Below are 24,297 nucleotides of genomic sequence, written 5' to 3'. Positions count from 1 at the left end.
TCAAGATTAAAATGATAACATCTTACAGCAAAATGGTGCAGGGAGATACAACTGTTAAATTTGTTCTGCATGCACAAATATAGTTTTAGTCATCAACTGTATGACACATGTAATGTATACAAATGGTCATTTTAAACGGATTTGTTTTGCTTATAAACTGAACCGTTTTAGCATGTACCTGCACATTTACAAACAGGATAAGTCCATGTGTGGTTCTTTGAGGTAAACATTCAATATATCACTCTTATACTGATTGCCTGATCCTAGACTTCTGTGGACAATACTGAATCGTTTAATATGGAACTTATTAGTAAGCAGAACATCTAGATTACACCTGGCCCACAGGATAATTAAAATAGGCTTATGTTTAATACTTTTCTTACAGTGTCGAAAAAACAGCACACATCTGCTACTTTCATCTGCCAGACAAGAGGGCAGGAAATGAGAGACAAGAAGAGTGGAAGACAAACTGCGAAACATGAGGACATTTACAGCATTGAGGATGCATTACGGAAGTGTTTTGCATTGTTATTAGAACAAGAAATGCTAATAAAGAGCTGAATAATAGCAAGTGCTTGGTTAAAATCAGTTTTGTCTTTATACATAATATAAACATAAGACTTCAAAAGAATAGCACCACTAGCCCTGTGTTTCTTTTAGTACAAAGCCTTTTGAATGTGCTTTGTGAGAACAGTCAGCTTTTGTTTCATGTCAAATAACAGTAGAACCTCATCAAAGAATTTGGCACTTCGGGTTGTCTTTGGTTTTCTCTTCAACTTTCCACGTCAAGCACTTCTATTCTGTCCGGATACCAGACTCAGTTTTCCTCCAAGCCGCTTGGAGGAAAACTGGCTTGGCAGGCTTGGCACCATGCTGCAGTTTGGTGGCACCCATGCTGTGCTGTACCCATGCTCATGCCAAGTCTTCTGTAGAAGATGGCCCTGCCTGTCCATTTTCTTCACTTTTCTCACTCGTACTCACAATTTTAAGATGGCTCGTCTCTCACCAGGCCTAGGATTTAGGGGGTAACTTGCAGCTTTTTAACACTTTTCTCATGTAGATGCCAGGCCACAACATACCAGTAGCAGAGGGTCTGAAATCTCCAGTGACATCCAAGATGTAGTATCTGTGGCAGCCATAGTTATGTGCCATTGAAGATTCACCTGAAGTTTTCATGTTTAAGCTTATTTTATGATGGAAAACTAATATATTGTTAATTTATGTTATTTGAAATGTAACATATTGAGATTTGGTTGTCAGGTGGCAGACCCAACACAGTATATCCGTGAACGGAACCAAAAACTGAAAAAGTATTGAAGGAGAGTCTATAGCAAAAAAAAAAAAATGCTGGCCTGTGTAACAAGTCTGTTGTTTTAGCTTTTCCAATCGGCATACACTTATGTAAATATTTTAGCTTAATGGATTTCATTATGGGATAATTATTGTGGGATTAATAGAAACATTTCACAGAATTTTAACATGATGCAACTGCTTATAAATAATCTCAACAAAACTAACTCAACTCAAATAAAAAAAATTGAACATGATAAAAAGCTTTTAGAGATCTAATTTACATTTTGATCACGTTATCTGGATCTTCTGCACTGCTTCCGCTGTTTACAGTGGTACATGATGTTAGATCTGTGGTTTCTATATTGCTGCAAGGATTTAAGGCTTCTCTCCAAATCTCTATACATGGCATATATATCAGCTTTAATGAATGTCCCATGATCTGAGATATAGTAATACACTTGAACCATTTAGTAAAAATTCTCATTATCATCTTTAACTTGAAACCATTCGGGTTTAACTGGAAAATTCCCACAGCTTCAACATGATGCTGCTATTTAAGAATAAATACTCTTAACTTGATAAACAGCATAGGAGTTCAAAGTTCAAAAGTGCATTTATATCAGGTCGTTTGGATATCCTGAACTCGATCTCAGAATTCAGGTTTAAAAAAAACAGGATAAATTTAGAGTCCAGCATTTATTTCAAACTAATCTAAATATAAGCCTACATTTAGTTTGGTTTACACAGCCATAGTAGCAAAAGACACAAAAAACAATCAAAACATCAAAGATGGAGAGAAAGGATTGAGGTTTGTAATATTTGGTGGTTTTAATTTAAATATTAACATTTCCCACACTGTTCACCTTAATTTTTAGAGGTACTTTAACTTTCTTTTTGCACTTTCTAGAAAAGAATGTACATTTTGCACTTTCCAGAAAAGAATGTACACATGTTCTTTTTCAGCTGTGTTAAATTATATTGCCCAGTTGTTTATGAGGAAAGTCTACTGGTTTAGAGCTAATAGCCTTATAATATTGTGCATGGTATTTGATACACTTTTCTGATAAAAAAAAATTTAATTCAGGACCTTATGCGGGAAGCAAGAATTATAAAATAATGTAAGGAAGATATATTTGTGCTCAGTGATGCCTAGCAGCGAAAAAAACTTAAATATCAGAATATTAACTAATAATTATTTTTATATTATATTCTAAGAGTTTCTTTCTAGTAAGTAGAAAAAATATCAGCATGTTATTATATAATTTGAAGGAAGGCATATAACCAAGCATACCAGGTCATCATGATCTTGAAACTTCCCACATTTCAAGCACTTCTATTCTGTTCGGATCCCAGACACAGTTTTCTTCCAGGCCGCTTGGCACCATGCCGCAGTTTGGTGGCACCCATGCTGTGTCGTACCCATAATAATGCCATGTTTTCTGAAAAGGATGGCCCTGCCTGTCAATTGTCTTCACCACCCCACTGCGTACCCGCAGTTTCAGGATGGCCAGTCTCTTGCCTTTAGGTTTTAGAGGGTAACGTGCAGCTTTATCCACACTTTTGCTCAGATAGATGCCAGGCCCGAGCATACCATCAGAGGAGCGTTTGAAACCTTTACGCACGATTTTTTTTGCTGCATCCAATGTTGTACCATGGTACATAGTGTAGTATATGTGGCCACTGTTGCTCTGTCCCATTGCAGAATTACCTGAAAGCAAGTTCTCCTGTTGAAATATATCAGTATATTACTGGAGTAAACCAAACACTGGAAAGTACTGTAGGAAAGCCTACAGTTAAAAGTGTGAACAATGTAAATGTAGTGTAACAGGTCCTTTGTTTTACCTTATCCAATCTCATACGGTAGTAAATATTTTAGCTCAAGGCAGCCCTTTAGACCAGGGACTATAAAGAAAAATGAAAATACTTTTATGTTATGTTTTAATACACATACTGAACTCAGATTTTAGATTTAATGTTTAAGCACTCACACTTTTATGCAATCAAACAGAATAACGAGATGGAAAATGTGGGGCTACTTACCAGCTGAGAAGTTTACTTAACGTGTCGAGTTCCACAACCTGCTCGCTTCTATAGCTTAGTGTGCTTAGCTTAGTGTGCTTTCATTTTCCTTTATACCTAAAGAATGTACCTCAGCTGTGTGACAAGTTACACTAGTTTAAAATATTTACAATATATATATATAGCAAAAAGTAGTATGTTTTACTTTCATATAGGATTGAGCAACAGAAACTAAGACCTTCACTACTTGATAACGTTGAATATTTTGTATACATTTATGGTAGCAAATTTGGAATCTTGTTTTTGAACTTTTTGTTGTGCAACATTCCATATTATGGTTATTCAAAATGTTACTATACATTATCCTTCTTATTATACAACCACAAATAGCATTAGAAATATCACATATAATGAAAATACAAGTAGAGTTTGGGTAAATGGGTATTCACATGAGCAAACAAACATTACCACAATCATTATCCAAAAAACAATAATACATAATAGTAAAGAAGAGGGGAAAAAATAGAAGGGGCCTAGATAGAAGGCAGAGTTATATGAGGCTTAAAGTTTAAAAGAATGCAAATGATTTTAAAAGTTACCCTACAGACGATCAAATCTTTTCCAGTTTGAGAAAATACATGGTATCACTAAGCCTTTGAGGTTGGAGACTAATCAGATTTCCAGTGGAATGGAACACAGTGCCTAGGCAAAGGCTTTAATATTCAGTTGTTTGGTGTTAGACCATGACCAGACATTTGGAACCCCATTAAATTGACTGTATTGACAATATTGACCCCAAGAATGTCATGCATAATTGTAAAATAATGAACCGAGTAATTTTGCATCTTAGGACAAATATCATTAAAAAAAAATTTATAATTTAAATTACACTGAGACACTCAACATCCATCCACTATAATATAGAATAGATTATATATATAGAATATTTCGGATAGCAGGGCCTTGGAGAAAATGTATTTGGCCCAGATGAGCACATTGAACGTTTAGTGAAAAACCCACCTTTGCTCTTCAAAACCTTCTCCTAGCTCATATTATCTGGCTCTTTTAATTTTGTCAATAGAAAACATTACAAACTTGAAAGATAACTATAAATTCTTGAAATGTTTTGACTTGCCATACTTGTATTGTAGGTAACGAAGGGTAATTAAGTAATAGAGTGACAAAGCAATGTCTAATATGTCTGAAGAACTAAACACATGAGATTCTGTCAGCCCTAATTTAGAAGATAACAGTAAATAGTTGCTAAAGCTACCTTCTTTAAACAAACATTTTTCATGAAAATGTTCACAAACAGAATGCTTGAAACATGTGATTCTCCAGTGTTGGCATTATTCTTAAGGCAAAGGCCAGTTTTAAGTGTTGCCTGGATTGGATAGAACTTCTGAATTGTATGTAAAGAGTATCTACAACTTCTGAATTGTATGTATAGAGTATCTACAACTTCTGGATTGTATGTAAAGAGTATCTACAACTTCTGAATTGTATGTAAAGAGTGTTTACAACTACTAGATTATGTGTAAAGGGTGGCTATAAATGATTCAAGATTATGTAAAAATTCTACTTTCTCGGCCTGAATTACATAGTCACATACAATATACAAAGTCTGAGTTGTTTCATTTATTTTGCATAGAAATGATTCTGGGTTAATCATATCAGATTAACTGTAGTCTCGCTTCTTCAGCTGGTATTTGTTTTGTTTAACTTAAGTTGCGTACATTTGTACCACAATAAACTGACTGGAAAGAGGTCCATGGCTTCATATATTCAGAACTGATTTGGAAGTTTGGAATTGGAGTAATGGTGAGTAAGCATGTCCATTTGCAACATGACAAAGAGGTGGTGTTTAGTCATGTGAAACATAGCAGATCAAACAGATGATCTGGTCCAAGCCTGGCTGGAAACTTACTGATGAGACAATGCTATAGTAAGACTATGAGATGGGCTGCAAAAGACCCTTGAGTGTTATTAAGACAGGAAATCTGAGGACAGTAAAGGTTGATCTGATGGTTGACCTAATGGTTATTTAGAAGGATAGAGAGACAAAGCAAATAATGTCTATAAAGATAATTGCAAAAAATATAACCACATGTTGAATTTTACATTCATCCAAGAGTCTGTGTGCTTTTATTGACTTGATATTCTGGCAGATTGCCAAAATAATCACTAAAGTAATTTTATTTATTTAATATTTGAAATTGTTGCATTTTATATTTTTATTTTATTGACATTGTAAAAAGTTCTATGGTAGCTGAAGAAAAGATTTTCAGGCACTTTTCTGGCCACAAGCTTCAGGATTTTGAAGGTTGTAGTCTTGAAGGTAATTTTTTTGTGTAAACATTTTTTTTTTTTCTGGAATCGATTCTAAAATCTTTAGAGCAGGTTGTCATCACAACATCTTAAAATGCGGTGTCATATCCATGCTCATGCCAGAACATCTGCATGGGATTGCCTTGTTTGTTAATTTTCTTCACATTCCTCTCATTCCTTCAGCTTTATGCTGGTGAGTCTTTCCTCAGGTAATGCAGAGCCTTTTCCTTACTTCAGCTCACATGAAGTAGGATCGGTGGTCCTTACTTAATATAAAGTTTATCTTAAATTATTCAAGATTAAAATGATAACATCTTACAGCAAAATGGTGCAGGGAGATACAACTGTTAAATTTGTTCTGCATGCACAAATATAGTTTTAGTCATCAACTGTATGACACATGTAATGTATACAAATGGTCATTTTAAACGGATTTGTTTTGCTTATAAACTGAACCGTTTTAGCATGTACCTGCACATTTACAAACAGGATAAGTCCATGTGTGGTTCTTTGAGGTAAACATTCAATATATCACTCTTATACTGATTGCCTGATCCTAGACTTCTGTGGACAATACTGAATCGTTTAATATGGAACTTATTAGTAAGCAGAACATCTAGATTACACCTGGCCCACAGGATAATTAAAATAGGCTTATGTTTAATACTTTTCTTACAGTGTCGAAAAAACAGCACACATCTGCTACTTTCATCTGCCAGACAAGAGGGCAGGAAATGAGAGACAAGAAGAGTGGAAGACAAACTGCGAAACATGAGGACATTTACAGCATTGAGGATGCATTACGGAAGTGTTTTGCATTGTTATTAGAACAAGAAATGCTAATAAAGAGCTGAATAATAGCAAGTGCTTGGTTAAAATCAGTTTTGTCTTTATACATAATATAAACATAAGACTTCAAAAGAATAGCACCACTAGCCCTGTGTTTCTTTTAGTACAAAGCCTTTTGAATGTGCTTTGTGAGAACAGTCAGCTTTTGTTTCATGTCAAATAACAGTAGAACCTCATCAAAGAATTTGGCACTTCGGGTTGTCTTTGGTTTTCTCTTCAACTTTCCACGTCAAGCACTTCTATTCTGTCCGGATACCAGACTCAGTTTTCCTCCAAGCCGCTTGGAGGAAAACTGGCTTGGCAGGCTTGGCACCATGCTGCAGTTTGGTGGCACCCATGCTGTGCTGTACCCATGCTCATGCCAAGTCTTCTGTAGAAGATGGCCCTGCCTGTCCATTTTCTTCACTTTTCTCACTCGTACTCACAATTTTAAGATGGCTCGTCTCTCACCAGGCCTAGGATTTAGGGGGTAACTTGCAGCTTTTTTAACACTTTTTCTCATGTAGATGCCAGGCCACAGCATACCATCAGCAAAGGGTCTGAAATCTCCAGTGACATCCAAGATGTAGTATCTGTGGCAGCCATAGTTATGTGCCATTGAGGATTCACCTGAAGTTTTCATGTTTAAGCTTGTTTTATGATGGAAAACTCATATATTGTTAATTTATGTTATTTGAAATGTAACATATTGAGATTTGGTTGTCAGGTGGCAGACCCAACACAGTATATCCGTGAACGGAACCAAAAACTGAAAAAGTATTGAAGGAGAGTCTATAGCGAAAAAAAAAATGCTGGCCTGTGTAACAAGTCTGTTGTTTTAGCTTTTCCAATCGGCATACACTTATGTAAATATTTTAGCTTAATGGATTTCATTATGGGATAATTATTGTGGGATTAATAGAAACATTTCACAGAATTTTATCATGATGCAACTGCTTATAAATAATCTCAACAAAACTAACTCAACTCAAATAAAAAAAAAAATTTAACATGATAAAAAGAAAAGCTTTTAGAGATCTAATTTACATTTTGATCACGTTATCTGGATCTTCTGCACTGCTTCCGCTGTTTACAGTGGTACATGATGTTAGATCTGTGGTTTCCATATTGCTGCAAGGATTTAAGGCTTCTCTCCAAATCTCTATACATGGCATATATATCAGCTTTAATGAATGTCCCATGATCTGAGATATAGTAATACACTTGAACCATTTAGTAAAAATTCTCATTATCATCTTTAACTTGAAACCATTCGGGTTTTACTGGAAAATTCCCACAGCTTCAACATGATGCTGCTATTTAAGAATAAATACTCTTAACTTGATAAACAGCATAGGAGTTCAAAGTTCAAAAGTGCATTTATATCAGGTCGTTTGGATATCCTGAACTCGATCTCAGAATTCAGGTTTTAAAAAAAACAGGATAAATTTAGAGTCCAGCATTTATTTCAAACAAATCTAAATATAAGCCTACATGTAGTTTGGTTTACACAGCCATAGTAGCAAAAGACACAAAAAACAATCAAAACATTAAAGATGGAGAGAAAGGATTGAGTTATGTAACAATTGGTGGTTTTAATTTAAATAATAACATTTCCCACACTGTTCACCTTAATTTTTAGAGGTACTTTTACTTTCTTTTTGCACTTTCTAGAAAAGAATGTACATTTTGCACTTTCCAGAAAAAATCATATTGCCCAGTTGTTTATGAGGAAAGTCTACTGGTTTAGAGCTAATAGCCTTATAATATTGTGCCTGGTATTTGATACACTTTTCTGATAAAAAATAAATAAATAAATCAGGACCTTATGCAGAAGCAAGAATTATAAAATAATGTAAGGAAGATATATTTGTGCTCAGTGATGCCTAGCAGCGAAAAATATGTAAATATCAGAATATCAACTAATAATTATTTTTATATTATATTCTAAGAGTTTCTTTCTAGTAAGTAGAAAAAATATCAGCATGTTATTATACAATTTGAAGGAAGGCATATAACCAAGCATACCAGGTCATCATGATCTTGAAACTTCCCACATTTTAAGCACTTCTATTCTGTCCGGATCCCAGACACAGTTTTCTTCCAGGCCGCTTAGCACCATGCCGCAGTTTGGTGGCACCCATGCTGTGTCGTACCCATGATAATGCCATGTTCTCTGTAAAGGATGGCCCTGCCTGTCAATTTTCTTCACCTTCCCCACTCGTACCCGCAGTTTCAGGATGGCCAGTCTCTTGCCTTTAGGATTCAGAGGGTAACATGCAGCTTTATTCACACTTTTGCTCAGATAGATGCCAGGCCCGAGCATACCATCAGAGGAGCGTTTGAAACCTTTACGCACGATTTTTTTTGCTGCATCCAATGTTGTACCATGGTACATGGTGTAGTATCTGTGGCCACTGTTACCCTGTCCCATTGCAGAATTACCTGAAAGCAAGTTCTCCTGTTGAAATATATCAGTATATTACTGGAGTAAACCAAACACTGGAAAGTACTGTAGGAAGGCCTACAGTAAAAAGTGTAAACAATGTAAATGTAGTGTTACAGATGCTTTGTTTTACCTTATCCAATCTCATACGCTAGTAAATATTTTAGCTCAAGGCAGATCTTTAGACCAGGGACTATAATGAAAAATGAAAATACTTTTATGTTATGTTTTAATACACATACTGAACTCAGATTTTAGATTTAATGTTTAAGCACTCACACTTTTATGCAATCCAACAGAATAACGAGATGGAAAATGTGGGGCTACTTACCAGCTGAGAAGTTTACTTAACGTGTCGAGTTCCACAACCTGCTCGCTTCTATAGCTTAGTGTGCTTTCATTTTCCTTTATACTTTTACCTAAAGAATGTACTTCAGCTGTGTGACAAGTTACACTAGTTTAAAATATTTACAATATATATATAGAAAAAAGTAGTATGTTTTACTTTCATATAGGATTGAGCAACAGAAACTAAGACCTTCACTACTTGATAACGTTGAATATTTTGTATACATTTATGGTAGCAAAATTTGGAATCTTGTTTTTGAACTTTTTGTTGTGCAACATTCCATATTATGGTTATTCAAAATGTTACTATACATTATCCTTCTTATTATACAACCACAAATAGCATTAGAAATATCACATATAATGAAAATACAAGTAGAGTTTGGGTAAATGGGTATTCACATGAGCAAACAAACATTACCACAATCATTATCCAAAAAACAATAATACATAATATACATAGTATAGCAGAGGGGGAAAAAGAGAAGGGGACTAGATAGAAGGCAGAGTTATATGAGGCTTAAAGTTTAAAAAAATGCAAATGATTTTAAAAGTTACCCTACAGACGATCAAATCTTTTCCAGTTTGAGAAAATACATGGTATCACTAAGCCTTTGAGGTTGGAGACTAATCAGATTTCCAGTGGAATGGAACACAGTGCCTAGGCAAAGGCTTTAATATTCAGTTGTTTGGTGTTAGACCATGACCAGACATTTGGAACCCCATTAAATTGACTGTATTGACAATATTGACCCCAAGAATGTCATGCATAATTGTAAAATAATGAACCTAGTAATTTTGCATCTTAGGACAAATATCATTAAAAAAAATTATAATTTAAATTACACTGAGACACTCGACATCCATCCACTATAATATAGAATAGATTATATATATAGAATATTTCGGATAGCAGGGCCTTGGAGAAAATGTATTTGGCCCAGATGAGCACATTGAACGTTTAGTGAAAAAACCACCTTTGCTCTTCAAAACCTTCTCCTAGCTCATATTATCTGGCTCTTTTAATTTTGTCAATAGAGAAAACATTACAAACTTGAAAAATAACTATAAATTCTTGAAATGTTTTGACTTGCCATACTTGTATTGTAGGTAACGAAGGGTAATTAAGTAATAGAGTGACAAAGCAATGTCTAATATGTCTGAAGAACTAAACACATGAGCCCTAATTTAGAAGATAACAGTAAATAGTTGCTAAAGCTACCTTCTTTAAACAAACATTTTTCATGAAAATGTTCACAAACAGAATGCTTGAAACATGTGATTCTCCAGTGTTGGCATTATTCTTTAGGCAAAGGCCAGTTTTAAGTGTTGCCCGGATTGGATAGAACTTCTGAATTGTATGTATAGAGTATCTACAACTTCTGGATTGTATGTAAAGAGTATCTACAACTTCTGAATTGTATGTAAAGAGTGTTTACAACTACTAGATTATGTGTAAAGGGTGGCTATAAATGATTCAAGATTATGTAAAAATTCTACTTTCTCGGCCTGAATTACATAGTCACATACAATATACAAAGTCTGAGTTGTTTCATTTATTTTGCATAGAAATTATTCTGGGTTAATCATATCAGATTAACTGTAGTCTTGCTTCTTCAGCTGGTATTTGTTTTGTTTAACTTAAGTTGCGTACATTTGTACCACAATAAACTGACTGGAAAGAGGTCCATGGCTTCATATATTCAGAACTGATTTGGAAGTTTTGGAATTGGAATATTGGTGAGTAAGCATGTCCATTTGCAACATGACAAAGAGGTGGTGTTTAGTCATGTGAAACATAGCAGATCAAACAGATGATCTGGTCCAAGCCTGGCTGGAAACTTACTGATGAGACAATGCTATAGTAAGACTATGAGATGGGCTGCAAATAGACCCTTGAGTGTTATTAAGACAGGGAAATCTGAGGACAGTAAAGGTTGATCTGATGGTTGACCTAATGGTTATTTAGAAGGATAGAGAGACAAAGCAAATAATGTCTATAAAGATAATTGCAAAAAATATAACCACATGTTGAATTTTACATTCATCCAAGAGTCTGTGTACTTTTATTGACTTGATATTCTGGCAGATTGCCAAAATAATCACTAAAGTAATTTTTATTTATTTAATATTTGAAATTGTTGCATTTTATATTCTTTATTTTATTGACATTGTAAAAAGTTCTATGGTAGCTGAAGAAAAGATTTTCAGGCACTTTTCTGGCCACAAGCTTCAGGATTTTGAAGGTTGTAGTCTTGAAGGTAATTTTTTTGTGTAAGCATTTTTTTTTTTCTGGAATCGATTCTAAAATCTTTAGAGCAGGTTGTCATCACAACATCTTAAAATGCGGTGTCATATCCATGCTCATGCCAGAACATCTGCATGGGATTGCCTTGTTTGTTAATTTTCTTCACATTCCCTCTCATTCCTTCAGCTTTATGCTGGTGAGTCTTTCCTCAGGTAATGCAGAGCCTTTTCCGTACTTCAGCTCACATGAAGTAGGATCGGTGGTCCTTACTTAATATAAAGTTTATCTTAAATTATTCAAGATTAAAATGATAACATCTTACAGCAAAATGGTGCAGGAGATACAACTGTTAAATTTGTTCTGCATGCACAAATATAGTTTTAGTCATCAACTGTATGACACATGTAATGTATACAAATGGTCATTTTAAACGGATTTGTTTTGCTTATAAACTGAACCGTTTTAGCATGTACCTGCACATTTACAAACAGGATAAGTCCATGTGTGGTTCTTTGAGGTAAACATTCAATATATCACTCTTATACTGATTGCCTGATCCTAGACTTCTGTGGACAATACTGAATCGTTTAATATGGAACTTATTAGTAAGCAGAACATCTAGATTACACCTGGCCCACAGGATAATTAAAATAGGCTTATGTTTAATACTTTTCTTACAGTGTCAAAAAAACAGCACACATCTGCTACTTTCATCTGCCAGACAAGGGGGCAGGAAATGAGAGACAAGAAGAGTGGAAGACAAACTGCGAAACATGAGGACATTTACAGCATTGAGGATGCATTACGGAAGTGTTTTGCATTGTTATTAGAACAAGAAATGCTAATAAAGAGCTGAATAATAGCAAGTGCTTGGTTAAAATCAGTTTTGTCTTTATATAAGTAAAATAGATAAAAATACTTAATTGTGGCATCTACTTTCTCAACAAAAACTTGTAGTCAACAGAATGATAGAGGGATCTTGTCTTCTTTTTTGCTTGAGAAAGAATGTAGATAAATTGATTAAAGAAGGAGAACTCAAAGAGTTCAACTGTAAACCGAGTGTAAGGGGAGTTTTCTGGATTCAAACGGTGGAGCAACAGTGAGACAGGAACGATAAACAGATTTTAGGGAGCGAACTGAAGTGTGTGTGTGTGTGTGTGTGTGTGTGTGTGTGTGTGTGTGTGTGTGTGTGTGTGTGTGTGTAAGGCAGGGAGTTGCAGCTGTAGCATGATATCACCAGAATACAACGTTATTCCCACATACTCGTTACACACAGTTAGAGCAGAGGGAGTGTGAAAGAGTGTGTCTTTCTCTCTCTCTCTCTCTCTCTCTCTCTCTCTCTCTCTCTCTCTCACACACACACTCACTCACTCACTCTGTGTGTGGTCATCTATATTACACTATATCTTGTAATGTATCATTTAGATTTTACCTCAGGTTATCCAATTACTGCTGCTAATTCAGCATATCAACTTTTGTTTATGATGTGCTAGCACTGAATTGTTAATATTGGCCTGCAGGTTTGATACTAGAGTGGCTTTTTGTTGTTTGGTTTTGTGTCTATTGAAACTTGTGGTATATTTCACTCTCTCTCTTTATTTCTCTTCCTCTGTGCAGGTACTGCTGTTCTCTCTCTCTCTCTCTCTCTCTCTCTCTCTCTCTCTCTCTCTCTCTCTCTCTCTCTCTCTCTCTCTCTCTCTCTCTCTCTCTCTCTCTCTCTCAACCTCTGTCTCTTTATCTCTTTCTTTTTCTCTCTTCTGCCAAGCTCCCTCAGCCACAGTTTGTTTAGACAGTGACATAGCAGGAGTGCAGCTTTAAATGGCAGAGATTCCAGCATTCACTAAAAGAAAAAAGGGGGGTTGTGGGACAGTAAGACAAGCTTTGGTTCTGTCATTGTCTTTGCTGTAATCTCTCAAAGATAACTGTGACAGATTGGACAAGCAGGAAATCCTTTTGCAGTCCTAGTTGATCGTAAGCTTTGCCCCAACTGAAATAAAGGACTTTAGGTCTAGTTTGTGTACTTACAGGAATGTCAGCCAAAGAGCAAAAGCAAAACCAAGGAAATGCATTTTATTTTGTCCAACTCAAACACGCTCTCTTCCTCAAACACACTTACGTGTTGCCTCTGGAATCTCTGAACTTGGCTGTCTAATTATGTCATGTCCTTATCACTTTTTGTGTCACTGCTGCATGATAAATGTAGCAATAAATGTATGACAGAAATTTAGTTTCCACAACAAATGTAACTATAAATGGATAAATTAAAAAAATAAAAAAATTGCTAGCAAATCTTGGAAAATTCATCAAATCAGGAAATAGCTCATCACATTTAATCTTTTCTTAACCCCATCCCTCCATCCCTTGTTCCCCTTTTTACATTTTCAGGCTCAGTGGATCAGCAGTGTGAGTTGACATGTCGGCCAGTCGGCTATCGTTTTTACGTTCGCCATTCAGAGCGAGTAAGAGACGGAACACCGTGTGTTAATAATACCCCCAATGATGTGTGTGTTGGAGGCCGATGCATGGTAGGAAATTTATACACAAATAGACACATACACAGACACTGCAGAAACTGCAATTTGCTGATTATCAGTGTCAAAAAAAATGACTGATAAAAAATTCACTTTTTCTCTTTCTCTTTCACTTTATCTTTGCCTTCTCAGAGTGAAGGGTGTGATGGCCTGTTAGGCTCCGGCGTGGTGCGTGATCGGTGTGGTGTGTGTGGTGGAACTGATGGCTCATGTGTTCGAGTGTCAGGAAGTTTTCAGAATAGCAGTGTTCCTCTGGGTTATCACAAGATTCTTGATATTCCAGCAGGCGCGACAGCCATCAACATCACAGAACGTAGTGCCAGCCCTAACTACCTTGGTGTGTATTTTTGTGTGTTCATATGTTTACTGCATGTTAGTTTGGCTTAAATAAGTTCCCTACTAATATTATGGCATTATAACATTATGACTGGTGAAGCGAATAACACTGATTAACTCTTCATCATGGCACCTGTTATTGGGTGGGATATATCAGGCAGCAAGTCAACATTTTGTCCTTAAAGTTGATGTGTTAGAAGCACAAAAATTTGGGCAAGCGCAAGGATTTGAGGGAGTTTGATGAGGGCCAAATTGTGATGGCTAGGCGACTGGGAAGGAGCATCTCCAAAACTGCAGCTCTTCTGGGCTGTTCCCGGTCTGCAGTGGTCAGTATCTATCAAAAGTGTTTCAAGGAAGGAACAGTGGTGAACCAGTGACAGGGTCATGGGTGGCCGAGGCTCATTGATGCACGTGGGGAGAGAAGGCTGGCCTGTGTGGTTAAATCCAATAGATGAGCTACTGTAGCTCAAACTACTGAGGCAGTAAATGCTTTTAGTGCTTGACGGGTCATGACTGTTTTGGCAGCAAAAAAAAGGGGGAGCAACACAATATTAGGCAGGGGGTCATAATGTTATGCCTGTTCGGTGTATATTTAGTACTCATTCTAATAGTGTTTGGGTTGTATATCATAATGTACAACTGATTGTTACTGATTTGTGTGTTTGTATGTGCTTGTTTGTGTGTAGCCTTGCGTAGCGGCACTGGTCAGTCAATTGTGAATGGCCGCTGGGCTGTTGATCCTCCAGGTGAATATGAAGCAGGAGGAACAAAATTTGTGTACACTCGTAAGCACGGGGAAATCCTCACTGCCCCCGGACCCACACAGTCACTGCTGCAGCTCTATGTAAGTCAAACACACACACAAACACACACACACACACACACACACACACACAAACACAGAGGCACAAACACACACAGTGTCTCAAAAAAAGCTTTTTTTTCTCTCTATAGATTATTTTTCACAAGGAAAATTCAGGTGTAGATTTTGAGTACTATATACCTGTTAAGAAAAATACAGTGAAAGAGTGGAATGGAGGGAGCGCATCTCTCCGTGAGACGGGTAAGTCTTATTTGACAAACACCAAAACGTCTACACAAAGATCACATTTGTATTTGTCTACAAACATTTATATCTCTTCATGTGTATTCGAGGACACACTTATAGTACTGTCATATGGGGTCCTTTAAATGGTCAATTAAAACACTGTTTAATTACAAATCATTAAATATCCGCATCAAAGAACAAGCTGAAATTTAAGGGCATGTGTTTTATTCTCTCTTATATTTGCAGTCTAGTGAATACGTTATTGTTAAAACAGTCAGGACCAGATGTACTTAATCTGTTTGCGGTTTGTGCTGTGACTTCTGATGTACGTCCATCTGGTCTTAACTATCCAATTATGTGCATCGCCTCTTCAAAATTATACCACAAATACATTGTCTCTCTTTTGCTCTCTCTTTCACTCTTACATTCTTCTTGGTGATTATATAGAGATTCCTGGAATATTAGTCAGCAGGGTAGAGAATGCTCCTAAATTCTAATTAGAAATAATGTTATATATTTATGTGGTTGTCATCAACACATCGTCCTCTTCAGTGGCGATTGTGTATTTGTATTATTTTCAACACTGTACATTAATACTGAAGACATCCAAACTATGAATAAACACATATGGAATTACGTGGGAAACACTACTAATGTTTCGCAATTCACAAGTGTTCCTTGTCAAGAGTTCATTTGTGGCATTCCTTACATTCTAAATGTGCTTTTACCCCGTCAGTCTAGAAGGGTGGGTACAGAGTCAAAAGCTATATTAGTGCTACTACATCTACTGTACAAATCTATATTTTGGCAAAAATGATGCAGTCTCCAAAATTCTATGATGAAACACAAGAAATGGACATTAGATCAGTGGAAAACTGTCCTTTAGTTTGATTCCAAATTTGAGATTTTTGGTTCTAACTGCCATATTTTTGTTAGACTTTCAGAGCGTAAACGGATGGTTCCTGAATGTTTGGTTCCCACTGTGAGAAGGAGGTGTGATGAGTGTGGGGGTGATTGGCTGGTGACACTGTTGGTAACTTTACCAGCATGTCTACCACAGCATTTTGCACCGACATGCCATCCCATCTGGTTTGCACAATTTGTTTTCCAACAGCACAGTGACCCCAAACAGACCTTTAGGTTATGTAAGAGCTATTTGTCTAAGAAAGTGTTGGAGTGCTGCATGAGATGACCTGGCCTCCACTTTCATCCAATATAAATCCAGTTGAGATGGTTTGAAAGTGAAGGATAGACAGCCAACAAGTACTTAACACCTCTGGGAAGATTGTTGGAAAACCATTCTAGGTGACAACCTTGTGAAGCTGATGAGAGAATACCAAGAGTGGACAAAACTGTCATCAAAGCTAAATGTCAATCTAAAATATAAAACATATTGTGGGTTGTTTAACAATTTTTGTTTGCTACATAAGTCCATACATTTTATAGTTTGGATGTCTTTAGTTTCAATGTACAATGTTGAAAATCAAGAAAAGCCACTGAAGGGGAAGGTGTGTCTAACATTTTAACTGGTAGTGTATGTTCGACTTAAGTTCACTGTGTTGTTAAATAAGTAAGGTTTTAAAAATGATTATCATATGAAGAAGCTAATTTTAATTATCATACCAGATATGATAAAAGTGAAAAGCAGTACATCATTACACATTTTTACTGAAAATACACTACCAAGTGGGATAGACAGTATGACAGTTGTATTACTGAAAGAGAGGAATGTAGGATTAGAGGCATGTCTTACATACACACAAATAGACATGATAAAGAGAAGTGGTGTCGCAGTGCTGTACATGCGCATATTCATATATGTTGAAAACATCTGTACTTTCTCACACAGGTGCTGTTGTAACGTTTGAAGACTCTGCCACTTCCCCTGTCTCTGCTCCCTCTACATCTGATAGTTGGACACTGGAGAGGCTTCGACCTCACAACATTGGGCCTAATCGTAATGTTCGCATCCCCCCAAGGACCGACATCCCATTAGATAATCAGAGTCCTTTTGTGTGGAGGCTGGGGCAGCTCAGTGAGTGTTCTGCTTCCTGTGGCAAAGGTCAGTGCATGTATGTGTGTGTCTTGCTCTTTTTCCCTTCCGTGTGCAGAGAGTGAGTGAGTGAGTGTATTAATATGTGTGTGTGTGTGTGTGTGTGTGTGTGGGTGGGTGTGTGCGTGTGTGCTGATCACTGATCAATTTCTCAAGGTTGAGGTTATTACGTTACACTTTGGCTGCTTTTTTGCCATATTGTGCAGCATTTCTGTCACACTGGGATTTTTCCCTCTAAGTGATGAGCAAACACCCACACCCACACACACACACACACACACACACACACACACACACACCAAAACCAAATATTCTGGAAAACAGCTGTGTGCCAAACTTAGGCCTAATTATGGACTCTACTATGATGCTGTGTGTGTGTGTGTGTGTGTGTGTGTGTGTGTGTGTGTGTGCTATGCGTGCACGTGTGTATGTACAATATCCGCTGCATGTCTGTTCGTGATTATGCGCCACTATCTGGTTTTATATTGTCTCGTCTGCCCACTTGTGGTGGAAATGAGTATTATACATCTGAATTGTGTGTGTGCGCATGTGTGTGTATATGTGTGTAGGTTTCCAGCAAAGAGAGACGCTGTGCGTGAACAGACACACTAATGAAGAAGTGCATGAGAGGCAGTGTGACTCGGCGTCTAAGCCCATCGCAGAGGAGGAGCCATGTAACCTCCATCCCTGCCCACCATAGTGAGCTACCCTGTATTATATTATAGAGTCGTCATTATTTATAGCTGTTTATATTTAATGTGTGTGTGTGAATGTGTATAGCTGGGAGGCAGGAGCATGGTCCGAGTGCAGCGTTTCATGTGGCTGGGGTCTGCAACACCGTCAACTGCAGTGCAGGCAGAACTTCTCCAGCCGCTCCACCCGAGTCCACCCTCAACGCTGCTCCGGTCTCCCACAGCCCAACACCACTCAGGCCTGCCACACACACTCCTGTTCTCACTGGCAGGTCACCTCAAACTGGAGTGCTGTGAGTTTGTCTCTCACACACATACACACAGACATATACGAAGTGTGTGTTTTAAATGTGTTTATATTGTCATGTTCAGTGTTCAGTAGACTGTGGTGCGGGTAAAAGGACACGTAATGTCCGCTGTGTCAGTGACCGTGGCAGTGAGGTGAGTGACAGTGAGTGTAATGCCAGGATCCGCCCACAAAGAAGTGAAGACTGTCACATGGGTCCCTGTGTCTCCAACTGGTACTTCACTGACTGGACAAACACAGTAAGTTCCTACTAAGCAAATTTAAGCTCATTAGATTGTAACAATTATGAATGGTGTGGGCATTTGTTAATTGTGTGTGTGTGTGTGTGTGTGTGTGTGTGTGTGTGTGTGTGTGTGTGTCAGTGCTCCGCCCCCTGCGGTCCAGGTGTGCAGAAGCGTGAAGTTGTGTGTGTGTCAAGCGGAGCTGTTGGTGAATGTGTGAAGGAGAAACCAGTTGATATGAAGGCGTGTAATTCAGGACCCTGCGTTGCACAAGCACAATGGTTCGCTGGGCCATGGGGACAGGTGAGAGTTTGTATGTGTGTGGGGGAGGGGGGTCTTGTTTAATGTAATTTTATATATTTAACATAATGTTTGTGTATGTGTGTGTTCGGTTACAGTGTAGCGCACCATGTGGGAACGGAACCCAGCGCAGAGACGTGATCTGTATCCAGAAGCTGGGGAGTGATTTCAGCATGACACCAGCCAGCGAGTGTGCGCACCTGGAAAAGCCATCCCCCATCCAGACTTGTGAGCTGGAGCCATGTGAACCACAGTGGTTCACCACAGAGTGGAGTGCGGTGAGAAAGAGGGGATTGAAAATAGGGGATGAGTCCGGGATAGAAGTTTGGGCTGTTCATAAAATACAAAAGATAAAAACAATACAAAAGATAAAAAATACAAAATTGGAGGAAAAATTAAAAAATTCAGTAAAAACTTTTGGGTAGAGAAAAAGAATTAATGGTGGTGCTAAGAATGAAAGAGTTTGGGAAAAAAAGTAAGTGAGGCAGGAATAGGGTTTTCATCTGCTTTCCCAAATGACTTCCTGTTGACACTAAAGCTCACAAAATATGGTAGAACAGAGCAGGAGTTTGTTCATCTGTCTAACTCTGTGTCTGTCTCGCTCTCCATCCTCCTTTACAGTGCTCCAAGTCCTGCGGTGATGGACTACAGATTCGAGATGTTCGGTGTCTGACGCCGGATAAACAGCCGAGCTTTGCCTGTGACTCCACCCATAAACCACACCCCAAACAGAAGTGTAACTCCGGCCCCTGCAGCCCCTCTCTAGGTGTGTTATATTTGAAGATCAGCATGTTTTCTATTTTACACTTTATCTCTTTTACTCTTTTCACTTTCTCCATTGCGTTTCCCTCTTCCTTACCATCATCCATTTGTTTTTATTTTTCATTACTCCTTTCTTTTATTTATTCTCTAAATTTCCCTTCGGGGATTAATAAAGTTAAACTTGAAACTTGAACTTGAACTTTTAATCCCTCTTTTTCATTTTTTTAGCATTTCTTTCTATTCCTATTCCTATCTAGCTGTTATTTTTTCTTGCCCATTTTCACCTTTTCCTGTTTTCCTGACAGATGAGAGCTGTAAGGACCGAGGCTCCAACTGTCTCATGGTGGTCCAGGCTCGGCTCTGCGTTTACTCCTACTACAAGTCAGCCTGTTGTGCCTCCTGCACTCAAAGTGCTCAAAGAGCCAAACGCCACTGAGTCAGGGTCAAAGGTCAGTGATAGAGCAGCCGATACTCCAGCCAAACAAATGCCATCAGTCTAATGCCATCAGTCACGGACTGCCATCAGTCTAAATGGAAGAAGTGAATTTAGACTGGGAATTTAGACTTTAACATTTCAACAGCTATGCTTTGCTATGGCTCTATCAATCATGATTAAGCCCTGATTAAGCCCTGGCTACACACCACACACTCGCTCTATAGCTAAAAACTAAACGCCAACAATCTCATCCCAGCTGCAGCAAAACCAGAAATTGTATTTCTTTTCTCAATGTTATTTTGCTTTTTCTCAAAATGAGAACCTTTTTAAAAACGAGTATATGTCTGTTTTGTTTTAAAAGCACTAGAATTTTCTGCCTTTCTATGCCAAATTGAATGCCAAATTAAATTTACAGTGATGAAGGTGCCTTAAATAAAGGAAAATGAGCTTTATATCCACTTTACGTATCTAGACTCAGCACAGCTGATTTTGTTCACATCCCTGTGCTTTATACACACACATACACCAACATATAAACATTTTTCTTATTATGTATATAGTGCACTACATAGTGCACACTATGTTCACCTATTTAGGTTGCAGGGAGCAAACTTTTTTATTAAGATAGAGCTAGATTTTCTACATATAATGCCCTATATAGGGTGCCATTATTATTATTTTTTTTTTTTTATTCCATGTAGGTGGTATTATTTCTTACCCTGGGAAATGTACAAATAAATCAATGTGGATTAGCTTTTTTAAACAGTGCAATGTATAGGATTATAAAAATAATGGCACCCAGTGTAGTTTACTATACAGAATTTTACCATCACCGTAATATATTTGGGCTCTATGTATGCAATAATCGCAAACTACTCTCTGTGTAGTTCACTAAATGTCTGCCAGGGAACTGTGCTTTCTGATTATAATTTCGTGTATATATATATTTGATCAAGTGGAAAACAGAGATTTTAGCTTTGCCCTATTATAGTATTGCTTTTTATAGGTTATGAAATATGAGCCCCTATATAGTGCAGTATATAGAAGATTTTGCTTCATTCTAACATATTAGGTACTTTAATAGGGTATGAAATAATGGCTTCCTGTATAGTTATCTATATGACTATATATATATTATCTATGTAGTGTACTATTACTTCCTGTGTAAGTGCAGTTCATAGGGTATTAAAATAATATAAATATATATATATATATATATATATATATATATATATATATATATATATATATTAGTATATATCTATCAGGAAGTAATAATGTACTACATAGGGGATAGGGCCATATCTTAATAGTGCACCCTATGTAGTGCACTAAATTTCTATAATGGATTTATTTTGTTTTTTAAATTATTATTATTATTATTATTATTATTATATGTAGACCAAAAACAACCATTTGGGCAATTTGGTATTACTTACTCTGCAAACACACTGCAAACAAAGCTTTACTCCTTCTGAATTGTGATCAACCATTAACCATTCCTCTTTTTAACACACACACACACACACTCACACACACTGGCTTTCTCCTCCTCTTGTATGTCAGATTTCTCAGATTATATGTAAGCATGTAACAGTTTTTATTTCTGTTAAAATTCAGTTTGTTTTGAATGCATCCTTAAATATGAAGTTGTGTGTAAGATTCAGAGAAGAAATGTGATTGGTTGTCTGTGGCTAATAAGAAATAAGAGGGGGTGGGATTTAAGGTGGCTTGTTGTTTATTTGTTTGTTTGTATTTGAATAACTACATTACTAACTTCAGTAGTGCTTTAAAGTGTCGAGCCAAACATTGTGTGTGCGTGTGTGTGTGTGTGTGTGTGTGTGTGTGTGTGTGTGTGTGTGTGTGTGTGTGTGCGTGTGTGTGTGTGTGTAATTGAGTGAAAAAAGAGAGAATTACAAAATGTGTTAATGTACATACTTATGTGTATAGTGCCATAATCAAATATTAGCAAATAGAAGCTGAAGTATACTTTTATATAAAAAATACAGATAGTTATTTATCAAAAAATATTAACATAATTTATTTTTATTTTATAGAACAAAGCATATGTTATGTTCTGATGTTTAAGAGAAAATTGTGATTGTAAAATAATAATCTTTTTCATTATAAAGATGGAAAAGTGTGTTAAATTCCAATACAGTGCTGCAGAATAAAGAAATTAAATAATTTCGAATGAGTTCGTTACACTATATTGCCAAAAGTTTGCATACACCTGACCTTTCCTGCCATACGTGGTTCTCCATCAAACTGTTACCCCAAAGCTGGAGGCACACAATTGTATAGGATGTCCTTTAATGCGGTAGCATAAGATTTTGCGTTTACTTGAATTTGGAAAACCAAACTTGTTCCATCATGGCAATGCCCCAGTGCATAAAGCGAGCTCCAAGAACATATACGTTGCATAGAGCTCTCATCTAAACCCTACTGAACAACTTTGGGATGAAATGGCCTGAATTGGCCTCCTCAACTCACCTGCATCAGTACCTGACTTTACTAACACACTTGTGGCTGATAAACACAAATGTCCTCAAGGACACTCCAAAATATAGAAGAACAAATTCCTTGAAGAGTTATAGAGAATTATAAGAGCAAATTGGGACCAAATGTGTCTGGCACAGAAGAAATTGATCTTTGTACAGCAGTAAACATGACCAAATGTGACCAAGTGTCCGAAAAACCATTACTCAACACACAGTTTACCATTAGTGCACACCAGTGTTGGGCTGTGCATTCTTTACTAAGGCCTTCAGTGAAAACTTACATTCATTTTACATTTATTTGCGCATGAATCTTGTTAAATGTACAAAGAAAAAAAATGCTTAAAAAGTAATGGTATTTCTGCAACTCTGTTTCATGAAGTAGACAAATTAAATGGTATATTCTTGCAAAGGATCTTGTATACTGTGTGTTCAGTTGACTGTGATAAATGTAAAAAAGAAAAAATGGGAAAAAAACTATGAAGTTTGAAATTGATATTAAAAATCTGAAACCTTGGACTTATACAATAATAAATGTAATATATTCAAAGATGAAAACAAAGATAAAAAAAAAATGTGCTGTACTTCAAAATATTTATTTGGTGTATATTTCATACATTTTCACCATGAAAAGATGGAAAGCAGCGGAGATCTTTCTAGGTACACTTGCACAACGATCTCAGCAGGTGGGTTGTTCCAAACATCTTGCAGAACTAACCACAAATCTTTTTGTCTCTTCATGTAATAGCAGACAGACTTGATAATGTTGAGATTAGGGCTCTGTGGGGGCCAAAAATTACTTCCAGGACTCTTTGCTTTTATTCTATGCTGAAGTTCTTAATGACATTGGCTGTATGTTTGGGTACATTGTCCTGCTAAAGAGTACATTTGGAGCCAGTCAGATGCCTCTCTGATGGTATTGTATGATGGATAATTCTTTGCTGATGACACTGATGGACATCGGAAGACATCCATTTGAGGGGTGTAAGAGATTGCTGAGACTGTAGCTGTTGCTGCAGAAAAGGTGTTAAACCTTGTTATGTCCAACCTAGTCTAGTTCTGATTGCTGCTGCACCTCCAGGGGGCCCAAGGCGTACAGGCTCAATAGGTGTTATAAGGTGAGGGTGGTCTGCTCCAATTAAAAGGAGGAGTTGTACTTTGTCTGAATGAGGCACACAGATCCGAGGGTAATTTGACGAGTAGAGGGGCTACATGAGAGCCGCACTGTAGTTCCGCATCTCCCTCAGAACCTAATGACTTCAGGAGAATCACAAAAGCTTGAATTTGGAGGGCAAACTTTTTGAAACTGGCTACATCTCCAGGCTGAACATCAGGAGCATCCATGACTGCTGCTATCTTAGTTAAAGCTAACTGATTAGGCAGTCCGAATCTGTCAGTAATTGCAGTAATAGTGTCTGTGTATGGCCAAAGGGGATTCAGGAATGAATCTGCAATTAGGCATCCTCAGAGGCTGTAAGCCAGTGGTACCGCTCCTAGGCACTGGTCTGGAAGTAGAGAACAAACCCTTTCCCAGGCTGAGATAAGCTAGCTAGCTTCAGGGTTGGCCGACCTCCTCACGATGTCTAGTTTTTCTGGAAAACTT

General features: G+C 37.2%; 1 protein-coding gene and 1 long non-coding RNA gene across 2 annotated transcripts in view; one reads left to right on the top strand and one right to left on the bottom strand.

Annotated features, from left to right (window-relative positions):
- The window catches only part of adamtsl4 (ADAMTS-like 4), a 43,479-nt gene extending 21,089 nt beyond the window's left edge, over positions 1–22,390 (top strand). Inside the window, exons 6-17 of the mRNA XM_046847882.1 lie at positions 13,896–14,035; positions 14,174–14,378; positions 15,064–15,221; positions 15,332–15,440; positions 17,275–17,487; positions 18,048–18,177; positions 18,259–18,463; positions 18,543–18,716; positions 18,840–19,001; positions 19,097–19,276; positions 19,620–19,764; positions 20,066–22,390. Of these exons, the coding sequence (XP_046703838.1) occupies positions 13,896–14,035; positions 14,174–14,378; positions 15,064–15,221; positions 15,332–15,440; positions 17,275–17,487; positions 18,048–18,177; positions 18,259–18,463; positions 18,543–18,716; positions 18,840–19,001; positions 19,097–19,276; positions 19,620–19,764; positions 20,066–20,196 (1,952 nt within the window). The 3' untranslated portion in view covers positions 20,197–22,390. The remainder of the gene's footprint in view (positions 1–13,895; positions 14,036–14,173; positions 14,379–15,063; positions 15,222–15,331; positions 15,441–17,274; positions 17,488–18,047; positions 18,178–18,258; positions 18,464–18,542; positions 18,717–18,839; positions 19,002–19,096; positions 19,277–19,619; positions 19,765–20,065) is intronic.
- LOC124384909 lies at positions 2,787–4,334 on the bottom strand. Its single transcript, XR_006925647.1, has 3 exons — positions 3,334–4,334; positions 3,136–3,195; positions 2,787–3,017 (listed from the first exon to the last, which is right to left on the bottom strand). It is a non-coding gene; the product is annotated as an uncharacterized LOC124384909 (long non-coding RNA).
- Positions 22,391–24,297: the final 1,907 nt, after the last annotated feature.

This window comes from Silurus meridionalis, chromosome 4 (genome assembly GCF_014805685.1).
Source record: "Silurus meridionalis isolate SWU-2019-XX chromosome 4, ASM1480568v1, whole genome shotgun sequence".
In the NCBI taxonomy this organism is placed as follows: domain Eukaryota; kingdom Metazoa; phylum Chordata; class Actinopteri; order Siluriformes; family Siluridae; genus Silurus; species Silurus meridionalis.
The sequence above is the reverse complement of the archived record's forward strand: the minus strand, read 5'-3'. Positions and strand labels throughout refer to the sequence as shown.